The 13,768-nt window shown below is 38.5% G+C and overlaps 1 protein-coding gene across 2 annotated transcripts in view; it reads right to left on the minus strand.

Moving 5' to 3' along the window:
• LOC133529106 (Fanconi anemia group J protein homolog) overlaps nt 1-13,768 on the minus strand; it is a 118,161-nt gene that overhangs the window by 53,039 nt on the left and 51,354 nt on the right. For both annotated transcript variants that reach the window (XM_061866729.1, XM_061866728.1), the window contains exon 3: nt 2,936-3,082. In XM_061866729.1, coding sequence (XP_061722713.1) covers nt 2,936-3,082 — 147 coding nt within the window. The remainder of the gene's footprint in view (nt 1-2,935; nt 3,083-13,768) is intronic.

The raw sequence follows: 13,768 nt of genomic DNA on the forward strand, positions 1-13,768 counted from the left end.
CTTAGTATAGTAGGTTCTAAAAACTGGACACCACTGAGCCGACAAAACTGCTTGGTTTATTTATATCGTCTTCAGTTGTATCAGGTAAATCAGGTTCGTTAACATGCCTAGGAACAGGCGAAACAGTTTTTAGGCCTCAGTATTTTTGGTCATATTATAAATCAGTTTCAAAGTTTGACAACATAAATTTAGCGCTGTCAAATTGTCAAATTTAAAACTTCATGTACTATTATGCAGGACGAGCGTTATCAAGAGGTTAAAGAAACAATGATTGAATGTATAACCAATACCTACATCAGTCTACATACAAAATCAAGACAAGTAAAGAAAGCATAGAATAGTGCCTAAAGAAACTTCACAATGCGGAAATACAAACTCTATACCAAGACACAGATGTACAAATGATTTGTGAACCACAAAGAATCAGTAAATTACAGAAATATAAACCTTTTGGTAACTGAATAATATCTTAACAAGCGTTACAGATTTCTTGGCAGAACTGCCACTGAAGAAATGAACTAAAATCAAACAAAAATAAACCCTTTGCCAATGGACCAAGTGCGTGACTAGTTGCAGATAAGAGTTCGTAATGTAATGCGCACGCAACTGCGCGCAATGCTCACGCGCCGATGCCTTTCCATATTCAAATTATCTGAGCTGTCGATCAGCGAGTGTGTTATGGCGGTCGGTTTGCGCACAGTATACAGTGTTACGACCGAATGTATACCGTCAGTCTAAAGTATTTTATTAAAAAAATATGACATATCATTTGAACCCATGCATGAAACGGTACAACAGTTTATTTATTTATGTATTTTGTACCACCCACCTGCCACCACCACCTGCTCTTTCAGTCGTATAACTTGTAAACGGCTAGGTAGGTACTACATCAGTGAAGGAATAATGAAGGAATGAAACTTGTTAAGGAGGCATGGACTGGCCTAAAAGAGACAACTCTTTAGTGATACTACAAATACAATACAAATGGAACACGGAGTGAGCGGGCTCAATCCCTGGCTCGTACCAATTAGTTTTTCGATACTTAGTTTATTATGTACGAAATATCTTTTCGGCGAAGGAAATCATCGCGAGGAAACTGGATTACTGGACTAATCACAATAAGGCCTAGTTTACCCGCTGTGTTGGAAGGTCAGATGGCAGTTGTATTCGTAAAAACTAGTGCCTACGCCAAACCTAGGGTTTAGTTGCTCAGTGGACCCCAGGCTCCAATGAACCGTGGCAAAATGCTGGGACATCCTGAGGAAGAAGACTACCAGTTGTTTGTCTGTACTTGTAATCGGAGTCTAGTCTTGTTTTATTATACAAGGTAGCCAAAAAATATGTGCATTCCCGTTGCCAGGGAGGTTTTGGGCTTATACTGAGCAACTTTTACTATGGAACCAACCCCGAAAACGCGAAAAAAATTTCTGGCTGTTTCAAACATTTTAGCTGGTCCATTTTCTATGGGAGGGTAAAAAAAAATTCGCGATTTCGGGGTTGACCCCATACCAAAAGTTGCTCAGTATAATTCCAAAACCTCCCTGGCAACGGGAATGTACGTATTTTTAGGCAATGTAGAGGTTTACAATTAAAAGTTACGATTCGTAAAAGTTCGATTCGAAGTTCGATTGCAACTGGTGTAAACCTATCTTTCAACTGCAGAGACGTATGTAGTAAACAGTGTGATGTGAAATAAAATCTTGTGCTTAGCATACTGTTATTTCTGTAACGACTGTTCCCTCGAGTAAAATTAGATGTACGTATTACGATTGTGCGCTTTTGTTTGCGCCCGCGCATCTGCCCGATCGCGCCGGAGTTGGATTTCGTTTTTTCTAAGTGTTAACGGTAGCGGATTGGGCAACAATGGCCGTTACAACCGTTTTGATCTCGTGAATAGAGAAATAATAACTAAAATTACATCGAGGATTAAAATTGTTAGCGAGTTATAATTTTGGAGATGAAACTAGGAATTGGTTCTGATGGTGCCGATGAGAACTTTAAATGCTCATAATACATATGTCACTAAATCTGAAGGCATAATTGTTGGTTGAAGGTCATGTATAAAATATTACCTCTGGGATATATTTTTAACTCCACAAGCAACCAAATATTTTCGTCAGGCAAGGCAAATAGAGTATTAGGTCACTAGACCTACGAACTAGGAAGTCGTTAGACTTAAATACACATACTCGTATGCTGTAGTACTTTAAGACTTTAAAGTGCAAATTGAATTTTGAACTATAACGGAATAAAAGAAGGTTTCAAATTCAAAACTGCAAAAATGACTCTAGAATTCAGGAGGTGACGTTTTCCTTGAACTAAAGATGCGAGACCTAAAATGTCCGCGCCAAGTTTATCATCATACAACCTAAGGAAGGTGAGTGAAAGGTATTATAATTAGAACCGAGTATTAGAAGTCACCGAAGGTGCGTTTGCTGAAGGTGAAGAGTATGCCCAAGTCGCCTTAGTTTTTTATCAGCGACGCAATTTGTTCAACTATATTCTCCTTTCCTCGCAACTGAGATACGAGTCCTGGAACTTGTTCACCAGGTCTAAGTTCATGGAAATTAAAGCAGAGTGGAACTTTGTATTAAAACTCGCCGAAGTTGGGTTTGTTAAAGAGCTTGCTCAAGTCGACCTAGTTTTTCTTGTAAAGGGAATGCAATTCCTAAAACTTCTGCACACGTTCTATGACCATGAATACTAAGGGGGGATTATGAAAGGTACTTGTATTAGACTTCACCGAAGCTGGGTTTGTTGAAGGTGAGTTTGGCCATGTTGACATAGCTTTTTTCGGCGACGCTATTTTGTTCGACGATATTTTCCTTTCCTCGCAACTGGGAAGAAGATTCCTGAAATGTCTGTGCCAGGTCTATGAACATACAAACAAACGAAATAAAGTGGAAGATACTTTGATTTGCATCTGAATACTCACCGAAGCTGGGTTTGTTGAAGCTGAAGAGCTTTCCCAAGTCGACATAGCTTTTTTTCGGCGACGCGATCTGTTCGACGACGTTCTCCTTCCCTCGCAACTGGGGATGCGACTCCTGGAACTTCTGCGCGAGTTCTGTGGCGGTACGATCTGAGAACAAAAAATAATAACTTTTTAATAAAATTTTTGGTACATGCTTTTATTGCTGACTTTTCTTTCCACATACAACTAATACTAATTGAGATAATTCTAACAACCCCAAACACAATTAGCTGCGTTTTATTTTATCACAGAGTTCCCATGGCCACCTCCTGTCTTGATTACCAGATCAGCTCCATGTCGTAATAATATTGCATTGTCATCCGATTTACATGTAATTTAGCTTCCAATATTTGACCCACACTATAGTTCGTTTTTTAGCATAAGAAAAAAGGTAAGCAAACTTGGCATGTCTTTTTATTGAAAATTCTTAAAAAACGCTTTTTAAAAACTAGTTTATATTACTTATGAAAGCAAAAGAATGTAAATAATCATAAACATTTATGTATACTTATGATTGTTGCATAATTGCTGTGACTTATTTTACAAGTGGTTTTTTTTAAATAAAAAGACACTTCAAGATTACTTACCTTCTTTCCAATGCTAAAAAACGAACTATAACGAACAGAGCAAGTTAAATAAAATCTAGTAATAAAAGAATGAGTATAGAATGATTATTTGTCCACAGCTGTCACCTCTTCATTGAATGAGGTATCTAGATTATTTGCTGAATTTTATATTATCATATCTCTTTGAATCTAAGGAAATCATCCAGTTAAGGAGCACTAGCACAAATCTAATAAAAGAAGACTATTTGCAAATCTTCGATCTATTTATAGGCATATTATTATTTTATATTGGGGATATTTGTAGGCACATCTACTTTCTTGATGTTTTATGATGTATTTTTATTTTTATTCAAGTATTTGTTTAGAAAAACTTACACTAGGACTATTTTAAACAGTACGAGGTACTTGTTGAAATAAAAATATTCGTCCTCGGTCAGGAACTTTATTCTTTTAAGTTTACTCAGGGATGTAAAGGAAAGAATGAATCTAAACGGGGGACCGGACATATCTTCGCAATAAAAACCATAGCGATCGAAATTTTACTTACAATTAATAACATTGTCTTTGTTCCACTACCGAGAAATTCTCAACAACTTCGGAATCCCTTTAACTGCGCAATTTGTTTCTTAATTGTTATCCGAAGAAAAACTTACAAACTCGCTATAAACGCCAAAATTTCATATTTCCTAAAACAGTGGAGGCAAAACCGCGCCTCCCCGACATAAAGAACTGTAAAATCCATGCAATTTATACCTACTTACCCTCTGCTCTTAGCGTGTATATAGATACCTATCGATTTATCGCAAACACGAAACCGTATTTCAAAAAGTCAAGTTTAAGCTCGTCAAGCGACAGTGTTCTGTTCTGTTTTGTCTCAGGGATCATTTTTGGTTGTTGGTGAGCGTGGCATGTAGGTTTTCTCGGCACGGTGTCGTGTAAAAATGCCGTCTTGTCGCAGCCCGCCGCCCCACCAGCGACATTTTTTAGGAGGGAGGGGGCCACCCGCGGCCGCTCCAGTCATTTCGTTGTCATCCAGGGACTTTTTGCGCGAACGCGCGGCGTCGACAATACCGTTCAGTATTTTTATTCTTTCCGAGAAAATAAAAAAAAAATAGAGAAAATGATGAACAATGCCGCCCTTCGCCGAGATTACCGCCATCAGAAAATGAATGCTTTGTTAGATCCGTCCGGAATGTTTTCAGTTGTTACATTAGTCTTGTCGTGTATCCATTAGACGATGGGTTTAGCTAGGCATGAAAAGTTCTCGGATACGATTGTCCCGTTTCAATCCTGGGATGGCGTTTCGGGGTTTTGTTGTTGAAAAAAAAAAAGAAATACGGCCGTTTTTGTTATTCTCGTGGAATTCTGATGAAAATTCGTTGGTATTTTGTGTTAGAAAATAAAAATAAGAGATAACAAAAGAAGTAAATATAAAAACAGTTCATTTTTAATACATACGAATTTAGGTAAGCAACTCAAGTTCTTTCAGTACCTAAGCAAATATGTCTCACTTTAGACTGGAATGATCTTTTTTGGCTTGGACCACGCTAAGTTTTCCTGCCAAGTGCTAAGTCAGGTATGGCACTTCTAGGGGATATGAATATAACGCAAGGGTACTACCAAGTCAGTCCAAAATTAGCGTGCTTGGAGTCTATACCTACAAGCTATTAAGTATTAAGCATAAACCAGCGATGATGTGCCCCCACGAATTTGAAACTTTTTAAAATTAAATTATCAATTGCTTGAAAATCGTTAGTTAGATTGGAAATACTACTTTGAGTTTTCCTGATTTTACACTTTTTGAACCCTCTTAACTCCATCACACACGTTGCGTATTAGATGTAGCCACAGGAATAGGTAGCTAAGCTGGCGAGATGTTGAATATGACCAACAGATAATGTATTTACGAGTAGTGTAATACAAGCATGTCGTTTTAAGAGGGAAGAATAGCTTTATTTAATTTAATTAATTTATTTCAAAAGACAACAATGGTCCATAATGGTTAGTAACATTTAAGGTTTAAAACTAAGTGTTAGTACAACAAATACAAAAAGACAAAAAGAAAAGCGAAAAGTACAGCAACAATTAATAACAAACAATAACAAACAATCACCTGGTAGCGGTCATGATACCCTCAAAATGTCGCACAACAGGTGAGTCGTATCGGCCCGCTACCGTAGCCAGGATGGGGTTGGAGCTGGCCCGCACTCTGCAGAGCAACGAGGCAATCCTCTTTCTTATTATGGCATAGTAATCATCTGTGCGAGCTTGTGCAAACATGCCCGATGCGCTGCAGAAACGGGGCAGCCCCAACAACATCCTGAAACCATTATTATATTGGACGCGCAGGGAACTGATGGTCTTCTGCGTAAAACTAGTCCAGAGGCTGCACGTGTAGAAAACTTGACAATAGGCTTTAAATAAAGTTATTTTTACCTGTTGGCTACATCGTGCAAACCTCCTTATTAGCACGTTGCATCGTACCGCCAGTGCCCTGCGCTCCCGTTCTATATCTAATTGGTCTTTAAGGTCGTCGGTGACATAGTCTCCAAGATACTTAAATGTATACACGCGCATTTAATCTAACGAAATAACGGTAATTTTTACAAAACTAAATCTTAACAATTCACTTTGATTTTGATGTCGATCGCTTCAGCATAATATATTCTAGGCTCATAGGTTTCGCTTTTCTGAAAAAAAAAAATGTTTTTGTTTTGTTAATTTTGAAAAAATAATGGAAAACCTATAAACCTAGTTTTCCATTGTGTCAATAACATAAAAAAAAACATTGAGAATGAAAAATATTTCGAAGTGGAAAAACGTTTTCTCTTTGTGTTATGGACGATCACGTGATATAATTCCCTCTTAAAATGAGAGCGTAACTTCGATTATATGGGAGCGGCTTATTGCCGACGGGTTCGTGTTACTCTTACGCTCTTACTCTCACAACAACAATGAGACGAGTAGCTCATTTAGGACACCTCCAGTTACATCTCCTGCCGACTGTATCATTGTATAGTCAAGGCATGCTTTAAATATCGACACGAATAAAGTGCCAAAAAATACACACACAACCTTATTGCCCAAACATTAAGCTAGCGAGTACATATTTTTGGCAATTTGGCCGTGTCGATATTTAATACCTTGACTGTACACGCTTCTTTGTAGCCTAGAAAAAATATCTCTTTACACACGCGACACACGTCGTCCACGAGATCACATAAATATATAGGCTTAAAAAAACAACTTCGCCTTTCTTTTTGCGCTCAAGGAAACCCAAGTCTATATTTAACCTAAGACGCGCCTCAAAGAAAAACAAACCATCATTCATATTTATTCAACCCGGTTTTTAATCAGATCCGATTATCAAGATACGGAGGCATCGTGATGAATAATTGAATAATGAATAATTTTTCTGTAATGAGGTTGGCGACGGGACAACGCGACCCGATCTAGATAAAGGGTTATTCGATACCGCGACGACACGAAAGCGTTTTCCGATAACGCGGGGCGATCACGGGATGGGTGAAATGTCACGCTACGTTCATTTTGGATCATTTGCGATTAAAATTTGGGCTTCGGAATGTTACAATACGAGTATGTTTTTATGAAGCATGTTTAGATGAGGTGAAACGGATGAGCGGCTAATGACAGTCGCCGCCTAGAGATGCCGTACGAAATTGCTTTTTGTATGAAAAAATAACTATTTGATTTAACTTAAGAAACTCTAAGCTGACTTAAATAATATATCGTCAGGTGAGAACCAAAAGTCAGTAATTGCAAAAATAATTAAATAAAAATAAGCCTTGTTTTATTACTAGCACACGGTTTATCAGCTCTGAACTCGTGGTAGAATGTACCTAATTAGTTTATTTTGGTTGTTGTCAGACGATATTCTGTTTATTCCAAATATAAGTTAATTTCATACTTGAAAACCAGTGGTAAAAAATATCTTAAATATGTCCGTAGTTATCATGGCTTAAAACCGTCTAGATCACAAATATCACTTTTTCATCACACTTGCTCCAAAAAGAGCTTATTTTATGCAGGCGGTTAACTAAAGGACAAATGCCTATATTGTTCCCGTAGGATTTACGGTGGAGCTTTTTTTAACTATGTTACTAATTCATACGAACCAAGAAAATAGTGACGTTTATAATACATTAATACATATATTTTTATTTGTTTAAAAATATTCAATTTTATTAATTTAATTTAATAGCCGTTTAAAATATTTTTACACATATTTCAATCGTGGCTGTATGCCGGATGGGTTTCTGCTTTCGAAGCCTAACTTGTCAAAAAATTAAAACGAATGTTTGACATGTCACCGTATTTAAGAATTATTTCGCTTATATTTTAGTTTTTCTTCGCAAGTGTGATAAAAAACATTGTGTGTAACTCCGGGGCAATTTTTCACTTACCTTCATTACACAATGTACTATAATAAAACGCATGTCCTCATCAAAAGCCTCAAAAACACAGGTGTAGCCCGTCTTTTTATCCCTTTACCCAACATGATATGATTGGCGGCGACAACCTTTGCGGCTGCCGAATTGTATGGCGCTGCATGGCTTGTGTGGGTGTCGTCTTACGGAGGCTTTGATTTACACGCGGCCTTTGGTTCGGCCGAATGCCGCCTCCCTTTGATGATGCCGCTTTAGTGTTTGGGCAGAGCTAGATGTAGGCTAAATGAGGCAGTAGTGAGCATCAATAGTAGTGGTAGAAACAACGCGTGAAAAGTGTCTGCCACCCTTGATTACTTTCCAAATAGAGACATATCTCTACACTACGAGTATATGCTCAGAAGTTAGCTATGAATCAGTTAGTTATGGTTGCATAGGTATAATGGCTCCTCTACACGATGGGCTATAACATTGGCCCACTAAGATGGGCCAGCGTGTAGAGAGAGGGTAATGGTGTCGGATGGCTTATGGCGCGGTGGTAGGCGATGGGATGGCCACGGTGTGGGTTTTTTGTCCGCACATCAAAAATAATAGAGGGCTGCGTTAGTGCGTAATACACATCTACACGAGGCCCATTCCATAGTGCGTGCTCTCAACCACCTCATAGCCATCACGCTGGTCCAGCGCTGTGCCATCATGTAGAGGAGCCATCACCACCGCATTGCCATCTCATTGGTTCAGCGCTGGACCATCGTGTAGAGGAGCCAAAAGTGTATTAAAATGCCCTTTTATACCTAAGCTGCGCGAGACGTACCTTTTTTCACTAGGGCCACAGAATTATATCGGTAGATTAATATCACTTAAGAGTGAGATACAATCTACTTGTTGGTTTAGTGCGTGGCAAATAAATTACCTCATATATTACCATTTATTAATGAAAGTGCACATTAAAATGTTGTTCATTCGTAAATAAACTATACTGTAGCCACAACTATTTAAAATTGCTTCGCATGCTCCCTACTTCCTTATTAAACTAATTATGTGTTCAAACTAAAGATTTAAACAACTAACTTCCGAATTAATACATAATCCTTTTCTGGTTATCATTTGTACTTACTAACCTATCAAATAAGCCTGCTTGCTAACTGCTAATATATTATATGCATATGTAGTTCATTGTTGTCTTACAAGTGAAATTTTGTTATTTCTTTAGATATTAAATACTCCTTAAACCAACTACAGTAAAATTAACATAACAAAACGAACAGCGAGTACGTTTTCAATAATATTTGTTCTCAACTATAGTGCCAGAGTGAAATGGAAAGCAAAGGCGGATTTTAAAATGAAAGTAACACGCGCTGATGGGATTTCTCGTATCTCGTAAAATGTTCAGGTTTACTAGTGAATGAGCAGTGCGATTTATCAAGGGGTCCACTCATTACCAGTTCGCCGGACGATATCAGCCTGTCAGTTATTCGCAAAAGCTGATTATCGCGAATAACTGACAGGCCGAAACCGTCCGGCGACCTGGTAATCAGTGGGCCCCTTTAGACTATGTAGTTATCGCATCTTCCATATACCAAAGGCTATGATTTTTATTACTATTTAGATAAAAAGGCGTATGAATGACTAATAAGGTCATCATGACATTCTGAAAAAAAAAATCTAAACATGTCAGTCATCCATTTAAATGTCTATCATAATTCTATTTTTTCCATAATTTCTTGTCTTGCTGTAAACCTCATTTGTACGCTGAACCGAGCTTAATTCTATAGCATATTTCCTTACATACACCGAGAAAATTGATAACCAATAATTAGAACAATCACTAAAGGTACGCTTGAATCGAACAAAGGCGTCTTTACAAAGGTAAGGAAATAGCAGTTTCGGGGAGCTATATTAGCCAACCACATTTAGTAGGTATAACTATCGTAACTACATTTGAGATCACATCTATTTCCTACCTTATTGCGTATAGACAAGGTTGGTTTTTGAAAGAGTTTTCGAATGCAGTTATGCTATTTATGCAGTATGGTGGTGGTAAAAACGGATGTGTCAATAATTAACTGACGATCGGTGCTCGGCGCCCGCGGGCTTCGCGGGGCGCTCGGTACAGTACTGTCTACTGGACCGTAAATTATGAGGTTCAGTATAGGTATAAGTTGATTTAGATTAGGTACCATATTCATTTCTTAAGCATGTTCTATTGTTCTTGTTCAGGTACTTTGTTATTACCAGTATTTACTGTGTATCTCTAGCACATCTATTTCCACATATCTAGTAATTACTTACTGTGTGCAGTATTTGCGACCTAGTATATGCTGCCTGGTGCGAATTGCAATAGTTTTTTGAACATTGTTTTGTGTGGTTGTCTTGCTTCTTTCGTTGTTACGTACAACTGTTTTTACTGGCCTAGTGTCATCTGATTAATATAACAAGGTGAAAATGTACCTAACTTGTTCCGTTAATAATACCCAGAAGATTCTTTAAATTCTGACAACAAAGACCAGGTACCTTCTGAAAAACGTGCTTGAGCGATGATGTTGAGTAACCGAGACTTCAAAGAGGCAATTCGAGTCAGAAATTAATCGATTCACAAAACAGATGCACTATCTCACGGAGGGCCCATTGCTCCAGGCGGAATCCTAAAAAATAACGAACGCGCATTGTACTATGGACAAAAGAGTTCCCCGTGTACTGTTTTCGCTCTCCGTAACATTGGGGTGAAAAATATTACACCCCCGGGGCAGCCAATGCACATGCGTTTGTGGTACAATGGGCTTCGTAATCGACTGGCCATGTAGGGCTTTATGTATTGGCTTTATGATATAGTCGTACTGGCGTAGGTTTTAGGGAAGATACTTATGGATAGATTAGTGAAGGTTTTTGTGATCGAATTTCATTGAGACATGATCATGTTTAGTGGTTTTGTAGAGGTCTCATTGTATATAATACCTCTGGAGTTGCAGGCGTCCATAATCGTAGGCTACGGTGACTGCTTACCATCAGGCGGGCCGTATGCTTGTTTGCCATCGTCGTGGTATATAAAAAAAATTACTTCTATTTTCCGTAGAAAACGAATTATTGGAAAATTTAAATCTTGTTAATTAATATTTCATTAATTGCTATGCAAAAACGCAGCATCAATATTAGGTAGCGAACGTAACAGCTGTACAAATATAAATACGTCTGTACATTGGTCTACACCAATCAGACCGTGGCAGATAGGTACCTACTTGTGAACACGTTACATCTCTCTTTGGAGAACTTAGGATCCTGACTGTAAATACTCGTACTGTAGTGGTGTAAGTTAGTACATAAGTTACATATAATTATCTAAATATAAGGAGAGACATGTGGGAGTGTATAAACCGTTGCGTCGTGTATTAAACATCCATTATCTAACCGAACTTGTTTGTTTCACTACATAACACCCTACCTCTACATGGCGACCCTGCCAGACGTCGCAGACACACGTGAGAGTATATAAACCGCTGCGTCGTGTATTAAACAGGCATTATCTAACAAAACTTGGTTGTTTAGCTACACCCTACCTCTACATGGCGACCCTGCCAGACGTCGCAGACACACGTGAGAGTATATAAACCGCTGCGTCGTGTATTAAACAGGCATTATCTAACAAAACTTGGTTGTTTAGCTACACCCTACCTCTACATGGCGACCCTGCCAGACGTCGCAGACACACGTGAGAGTATATAAACCGCTGCGTCGTGTATTAAACAGGCATTATCTAACAAAACTTGGTTGTTTAGCTACACCCTACCTCTACATGGCGACCCTGCCAGACGTCGCAGACACACGTGAGAGTATATAAACCGCTGCGTCGTGTATTAAACAGGCATTATCTAACAAAACTTGGTTGTTTAGCTACACCCTACCTCTACATGGCGACCCTGCCAGACGTCGCAGACACACGTGAGAGTATATAAACCGCTGCGTCGTGTATTAAACAGGCATTATCTAACAAAACTTGGTTGTTTCGCTACACCCTACCTCTACATGGCGACCCTGCCAGACGTCGCCGACACGTGTGAGAATATATAAACTGCTGCGTCCGTTATTAAGCAAGCATTATCTAACCGAACTTGTTTGTTTCACTACATAACACCCTACCTCTACATGGCGACCCTGCCAGACGTCGCAGACACACGTGAGAGTATATAAACCGCTGCGTCGTGTATTAAACAGGCATTATCTAACAAAACTTGGTTGTTTCGCTACACCCTACCTCTACATGGCGACCCTGCCAGACGTCGCCGACACGTGTGAGAATATATAAACTGCTGCGTCCGTTATTAAGCAAGCATTATCTAACCGAATTTGGTTGTTTCACTACATAACACCCTTTCTCTACATGGCGACCCTGCCAGACGTTGCAGACGCATGTAAGAGTATATGAACCGCTGGATCGCGTATTAAACAGGCATTATCTAACCGTCACTAACATAACACTCTGTACAATACGTGCCGATGATACTAAGTGCCCATAAAAGATGGCGTACGTTCCAAAATATCGTATCGATTTGATAATTTCTATTTTCATAAGCCCATTGAATGGACGTCACATATCTATTTGTATGTCTGACCTATTTATTCGTCATTCAATTAGCATTGAAACTAAATTCACCGATATGTTCGATTCATTAATGAAACTATTGTTTAGTAAATCGTGTCGATAAATAGCCGTGGGCTTACAGAAAATGTATTCTGCGTCACTTAAAACACAATTTGTTATTTAAAACTTGATAAAGGCGACTAAGAACAGTCGGTTACGGCGAATTGCTGAAAATAGTGAAAATATTTCCAGCAAAAATCGACTTAATTTAAATAAGGCAAAGTTTAAGAGTAGGTCCGCAATAAGATAACTACAATGGAGAATATGGAATGTTGGCGACAATTCCAGATAACTGATGAATTCAAAATCATTAATGCAAATAAAAATATGCATATGATTACAATGGTTGCAGTAGGCAAGAAAAAGTGTTAGCCTTTCATAGATTTTTTTCAAAAATCATGATTTTCGAAAAAGGGGGCATAGGCATAGTTGGAATGGCTACATTGGCATGTTTGATGGTAATTTCTGGGAAACTCAGATAAAAAGGTAGAAAACTAGTAATGTCCGACCGAAGCCGGATTTTTGCCGAAACAGAAGGTTTTACTCTATTTTCGCCGAAGCATGATTATTATACCGAAAACGAAACTTTTCGTCGGACACTAAAAACTACATGACAGTATTGACACAAGATACTGACAAAAATAGAAGAATGATAATGGCTACAAGAGTTTCGCGATATCGTACTCTTGATAATTAGTTGTGTCTCCGATAGCCTCAATCAAGGCTCGGAAATTATCATGTACCTACCTTGGCGGAAAACCTTTTAATTTCAGTTTCGCTCGAAAAACCGGTTTTATGAGAAGAGTTCTTGTCAAATTAACCGGTTCTCGTCGCTTGTCGAATAAACCGGTTTTTTAGGTTACATTAAATTTCTTAACACGTTCGCGTTCTTATAACAGTTTGGAGGAAAACCGAAATAGCATCTGAGGGTCAATATTCACAGTTAAGCGTTTGTAACATGTATAAATTATGCCTACCCTCACATCCAGATTGTTCATGTGGAGGCCCCTCATCATTTACTTATTAATCCGCGCCTGCAGCTATTATTCATAAGCAACTTGTTATGACAAGCTTAATGTACATTATGCTAGGAACGTAGGGACTCTTCAGCGTATCATGGCTTATATATATTAACAGATATATAGGTAGTGAGGAGCATTAAAGGGGGGGCTAATGGAAAATTGTA

The sequence above is a fragment of the Cydia pomonella genome, chromosome 20 (genome assembly GCF_033807575.1).
Source record: "Cydia pomonella isolate Wapato2018A chromosome 20, ilCydPomo1, whole genome shotgun sequence".
Classification (NCBI taxonomy): domain Eukaryota; kingdom Metazoa; phylum Arthropoda; class Insecta; order Lepidoptera; family Tortricidae; genus Cydia; species Cydia pomonella.